Source organism: Saccopteryx leptura, chromosome 1 (assembly GCF_036850995.1).
Source record: "Saccopteryx leptura isolate mSacLep1 chromosome 1, mSacLep1_pri_phased_curated, whole genome shotgun sequence".
In the NCBI taxonomy this organism is placed as follows: domain Eukaryota; kingdom Metazoa; phylum Chordata; class Mammalia; order Chiroptera; family Emballonuridae; genus Saccopteryx; species Saccopteryx leptura.
Window position 1 is genome coordinate 128523096 of NC_089503.1, and position 6000 is coordinate 128529095.

Below are 6000 nucleotides of genomic sequence, written 5' to 3' on the forward strand. Positions count from 1 at the left end.
CAATGGGCAGGAATGAGTGATGCTATTACTAGGTAGGGAGGAGTGTTTGAGCTCTATCATAAACACATGCAAAGTGCAATCATTCTCGTTTCCCTCTACCTTATACTTTTGGGGTCTCAGAGGATGAACTAAACATTCAGAAAACAAAGCCCACATGAGCCACCACCACGTTTTGAGGTAAATCTCGCAATAACCTTTCCCCTACATCCCGTGATGTTTTTTGGAAGAGATCAAAGTGAGAAAAAGGCAACTAGAGTGATGATGGCTCTAGTCTGAGGTGGGCCCTGCTGGGCTTTCACCTGTGCCTTCCCATTTGGTCCCCCAAGGATGTGCTGAGAAGGTCACACTGGCTCTACTTGGTAGTGCCAAGTCAGGTTGGAGCCACTCAGAGAGCAGGGATCCTGGCTGCTCCTCTAAGCTTTGACTTCCTCAGAACTAAGGAAAGAGAACACACATGGAATTAGAAAGAACCCATATTCAGGGCCCTGAGCAGTGCAGCTGACCATGATCTATGAATGGCATCTACCAGTTTCTCACAAACTTCACAAGAAGAACATAATTTTCTTTGGAAGAGAATGTGTCAAAAATTAAACATCATGAAGGGACCTGCAGAGAGAATACTATATATGACTGTTGCACACTGCAGCATGCCTGAGAGGACACTCTTCGAAAGGCTAACCCCCAACTGAAGCCTAGTCAGAGCCCAGGACTACAGGGGTCTGTCAAGGAGCTGAGGGACTCTCCTTGTTTCATGATACTCTTCCTGACTTCACAGGGCAACAGTAAGGATGTGGCAAAGTATCTGAGGTCCACACTCCCACACCCACTTATGTAGTACTCTATCTTTAAACCAGGGGTCGGGAACCTTTTTGGCTGAGAGAGCCATGAACGCCACATATTTTAAAATGTAATTCCATGAGAGCCATACGACGACCCATGTACCTTATGCATTATCCAATAAAAATTTGGTGTTGTCCCAGAGGACAGCTGTGATTGGCTCCAGCCACCCACAACTATGAACATAAGCAGTAGGAAATGAATGGATTGTAATACATGAGAATGTTTTATATTTTTAACGTTATTGTTTTTATTAAAGATTTGTCTGCGAGCCAGATGCAGCCATCAAAAGAGCCACATCTGGCTCATGAGCCATAGGTTCCCAACCCCTGCTTTAAACTGATGAGGTTTCTAAAGCTACTGATAGCAAAGTAACAAAACACTGCTGGGTCAGAAGGTGAAAAGTCAGGAGGTGAGGGCACGTGAAACTGGCAGCAGCCAGAGGCCAGGATGCACAGGCCCATGAGCCTGTCCACACACCTGTACATATCGCTATGTCAGAAGCCTAGGTGGAAAGCAAATATCACATTGTCCACAGTGTTCTCAAAAGTGTGAGAGTTCAACAAAAGATGGAGTAAGAAATAGAGTCAAAGGCAGCTCCAAAAGAAGCATTTCACCTTTATTACTCCCAAAGTTCTCCCACTAATTCCTATCCTCTCGTCTACTTTCTATCTTACTCAAAGATGAAAGCAAAATGGCAAACCCACAAAGCCAGGTCATCAGGGAAAGTTTCCAAGGGCAGACATCTGCTCTTCAATGCAGGTTGCTACATTGTGCCACCAGGCAAATGCCCAATTGGGTTTAGTTGATGCAACTCAAACTCCCATTGCACCAGGGAACAACTGCTTATCCTCTCGAGGACTGCAGACACTGTCTTTCCCAAAATGCCTGTCCTGGGGCAATACTGTAAATCTGAGCAATTCTCATCAAGGTCCTTTTCTATTGGCCAAGACAGGGGATCCCCTGATTTCAGCTCTTTCCCATTCTAAACCCCAAATGAAAGTGTTTTTGGTGGCTTCCCTATCACTTTGGGTAAGCTATCAGCCAGGGGCAAGTTCCAAATAAAACTGTATCTTGACATCAAAAGGTTAGTTCCTTTAAAGCCAGTGGGTCCCATATTAATGATAATCAGAGTCATCTTACTCCTTTCATCATAGGCACAGCTCAACTGCTACTCTGGTTTAATCCCTCTCCCTGTCTCCTCTGAAAGGGCAGTTTGATAGAATAATCGAGAATAGCAAACCAAGCAAGGATGCAGAGGGCACCCCGCCCTTCCAAGCACATGGTAGGCAATGCTAGTAGGCAGAGATACCAGGAAGGGATACACGGAGATTAGTAGTGGGGCATGGTACAAACCCCACAAAAGCAGGAGAGGCAAGGGGGCCAGCAAAAGAAGAAAAAAAAGAATACTAACATTAAGCATCACTGCAAAGGCCCCTAATAGGTGGATTAAAATGCAGACCTCCTGGATACTTTAGTGTCCACTCTAACCTCTATACCATATGGCCTCTGAACTGAGTTCTAAGAGGCAGGCAGGGGATGGCAGGATGAGATGGATCCTAGGAGAGAAGGGGAACAGGCCCCCAGGCAGTGCCCAGGGCAGCAGTGCCCTGCTTTAGTGTTTAACTTAAGGAGGTGCCATCACAGGGTCCCAAGAGGGTGGAACTTGATCAAACGGGCTGGCAGATCACCCCATAGGCAGTGCTGGGAAAGGCCCAGAGGGGCTCACGTGTGCAAGCAAGATGATCACCTGGAGCTACATGAGCAATCTCCACTAGAAGTGACAACAGTCTGCTTAAGGTTGAGGAGGATGAGGCACAAACTGGACAGTGATGAAACACCAGACACAAGAGAGAGTAACAGACGAGAGATCTACACACCTAGACAGAACTCATCTGTGCCAGGCAGGGGCACTCACAAAGGAGGACTAGGTTTCAGAGTCAGGATCATGAGATTGTGTCTCTCATGCCAACCCCAGCGCCAGTCTCTCATCCTATCAAAGAACCTGGCATTAAGTGGGCTCATTCATTAAGAAAAGCAACAGCAAGGTACCTACTGAGGCTTACTAGATATAAACCTACAGATGAGGAAACAGCATCCAGAACCCGAGTGATTTGCACAAGAGCATGGTGCTCCCCTGCTAGAAGCTCGTGAAGGGAAGAAGCAGGACTCGTGGCTGCCCGAGCCTCAAAATGCTCTACACTGAAAACCACGTTATCTTCCTGTTTCCTAGTACCGAGACACAGAGCCAATTCCAGTTAGATTGACAGGCTTGGAAACCTGAAGTTACCCCAAAGAACTCTTAGGTATAATGTTCATACATCAAGAAACTGCTTCCACCACCTCTTTCAGCAAGTTTTACAAGTAACAACTTGAAGGAGAGGAAGAGAAAACTGGGCTCCTACTTGGGGTCTGAAGTACATGCTCAGGCTTCAGAAAATTAAGAAAGTAACACTTCTAACCCAAACCAGGTGAAACAAGTTGCAAACATGCAGCTTTAATGTGTATCAAACATGCTTTGAAGTAAGAGTAATTGGTTTTTCAATACACTTCCAATGAGAACAAATAGACCTATAAGAGTATAAGAGTGTTCCTTTAAGAAGTATTCCCAATACCTTAACAATTGTGAAATTAATAGAATTCTAACTTTTTGACAACTTTGATACCCTGGGAAATGCTTAGGTGCCTTTTAAATGAGCATGCAATTGTGCAAGGCAAGTTTATAATTTAAATCTTGAAATATTGAAATAAAGCTTATGCACAAATATTCATTCTTAGATGAGGAGAAAAGCACAGGAAGGGATAGAGACTGACTGGGTAAGTAACATTCGCACCTGAGCCGCCCCACCTAGGACAGCTCCATCCAACCACGTTTTTACCAGTACTGGCCATCTGTAGCTGCACTAAACTTGCCTGTAACTTCTACGTCCCTCTAGTCTGGTGTGAAAACATTTAAAACAAAGGTGGCATCTTCCAAAAAATAAGTATGTGCAACAAATGTTTTTCTTTGAATGCTGTTTAAAAAAACAAACCAAAACAAAAACCTGCAGTTGATGCTTTTTATGTTAATTTGAGCACAAAACAAAATAACATATAAAACCCCTCCATAAGTCATTTCTAAATTGTTTAATTGTGTTAGTGTAATTGTGTCACTACAAAAAAAAAAATCACCTTTTAAAAGGGCTTTGCCAAAAAGAAAAAAATTTAAACAATTTGATTCACGTTCCTAGCAATACTAAATCGTCTGCAACTTAAATAAAATGCCACACCGATCTGCACCCTACTTTGACACAAGGGTCCCTAGCATGTCTTGTGGGGAAAAAAAAAAGAAGGAAAATATCCGAACCCCCTTTCCACTCTAAACAGGCAAAAAAGGCAAACATCTGCACAAGTGAAACTGACCACTCGTTAAAAAGTTTAATATTTCTTCAGAAATAAGTGATAAAGATTTAGTGTCAAGAATCTTAAGATTTGCAATATAAAATTACAAGAAGGCAATAACCACAGTCTGAACATTAATACTTTCCAAAATAAAAACCTTAAAGCAGAATCGGACCTTAGCCTCCAACAATCCATTCCTGAAATAAAACGGGAGCCCGTACGGGGATGTCAGAGCGCCCGCAGCACCCACCGCAGGATCGCACACGCGCCCGGCCCGGGTCCCCCTCCCTGTCCCCTCGGCCCCCTGCCCATCCCTCCTCCCGCCCCATCCCCGCCGCCGCCCGCGTGCACTCACCCCTGGATGCCTGGGCTGTATGCTCGGCTCTTCCACGGAGTGCCGGGCCGCGGTGCCTGGGGCCCGGGGCCGCCCCCTCCGCTCAGCGCGGCCGCGCGGCTGCCTGACAGCAGGTAGTTGAGGCCGTACGTGCTGGCCTTGTTCTCGCGTTTCCGGCGGCCGGGGTGGAACTGGTGCTGCGACGGGGAGCTGGCGGGCGCCGGGCCGCGCGGCCCGGAGTGCCCGTTGGCCGCGCCCGGGGTGCTGGGCGGGCCGTCGGCGAAGTGGAAGAAGGCACCGCCGCGGCCGCCGCCCGCCCTTCCGATCGAGGCGCTGCTCGAAGAGGACGACGAGCAGCCAGGGCTCTCGGTGCCCGACTCGGCGTTGGACGAGGACGAGGACGAGGACGACAGCGACGGCGACTTGTGCAGGCGCCGAGCACCCTCTGCCGTGGGCCCGAGCGCCGTCAGCAGCGCCGGGGGCAGCGTGGCGGGGCCAGGCGCGGGCGGCGGGGGAGACGCGGCGGGCAGCACCGGCCCGGCCAGGCCGCCGCCGCCGCCGCCCAGCCCAGCAGCCCCCGCCGCGGCCGCCGTGTCCAGCGCCGGCGAGTTGAGGCAGAAGTAGGACGCGAAGCCAGAGCCGCCGCGGCCCACGCCCTGCGAGGTCTCCCAGATCTGCATCCACAGGGCATTGGCCGGCCCCTTCTGTTCCGGCTGGATCCAGGCCACGCGCGGATCCATCCACGCGCCGCCCCGCGGGCCCGCGCGCCCGCCCGCCCCGCCGCGGCCCCGCCCCCGCCGCGCCCTGAGCCCTGCCGCGCCGTGCACGGACCGACAGCCGGGTTGCGGGTGGACAGACGGGCGGGCGGACGGGTCTGCGCTGCGGTTCCGGCCGGCTCGCGGCGGCAGTTCCTCCGGTCCCGGAGTTGCTTGGGTCGGCCCGAGCAGGCCGCGCTTTGGCTTGGGCCTGTCAGGCTCCTTCAGGCGGCGTGGGGCGGACACGGGGGCCGCGGCGGCAGCGTTCCACACGGGCCGCGGGGAGAGGCCATGGGAGAGGGGCGGGCAGCCGGGCCGAGGGGGCGGGCCCAGGCGCCGCGCGGCTCAGGACCCGAGGGAGGGCCGCCGCCGTGCGCCGGGCCCTCAGTCAAGCTCGCGCCGCTGGCACCGTGCTCCTGTGGCGGCGGCGAAAAGACACTCTCGGCAGCGACAGGGCGCAGGGGAAGGAGGGGGCGCCGCCGCCTCCGCTCCAATGAGGGGCGGAGAGGGAGCGGGGCGGGGGCGGGGCGGGGGCGGAGGAAGCACGGCCTCCCTTGCCCGGCCGGGACGCCAGTGCGCATGCGTTGCTCATTTCAAATGCTCACTTGACATCGCCGCCTTGGTTACCGTGCCTGCGCACTGGCGTGCTCCTCGGCGCGGGTGGGGAGAGCACCCGGGTCGGAAGGATACGCG

General features: G+C 52.2%; 1 protein-coding gene across 2 annotated transcripts in view; it reads right to left on the minus strand.

Annotated features, from left to right (window-relative positions):
• TENT4A (terminal nucleotidyltransferase 4A) overlaps positions 1-5402 on the minus strand; it is a 47533-nt gene extending 42131 nt beyond the window's left edge. The window contains exon 1 of one of the 2 annotated variants that reach the window (XM_066374731.1): positions 4574-5402. In XM_066374731.1, the coding sequence (XP_066230828.1) occupies positions 4574-5292 (719 nt within the window). In that variant the 5' untranslated portion in view covers positions 5293-5402. The remainder of the gene's footprint in view (positions 1-4573) is intronic. The other variant, XM_066374725.1, reaches the window with a different exon arrangement.
• Between the last annotated feature and the right edge of the window lie 598 nt (positions 5403-6000).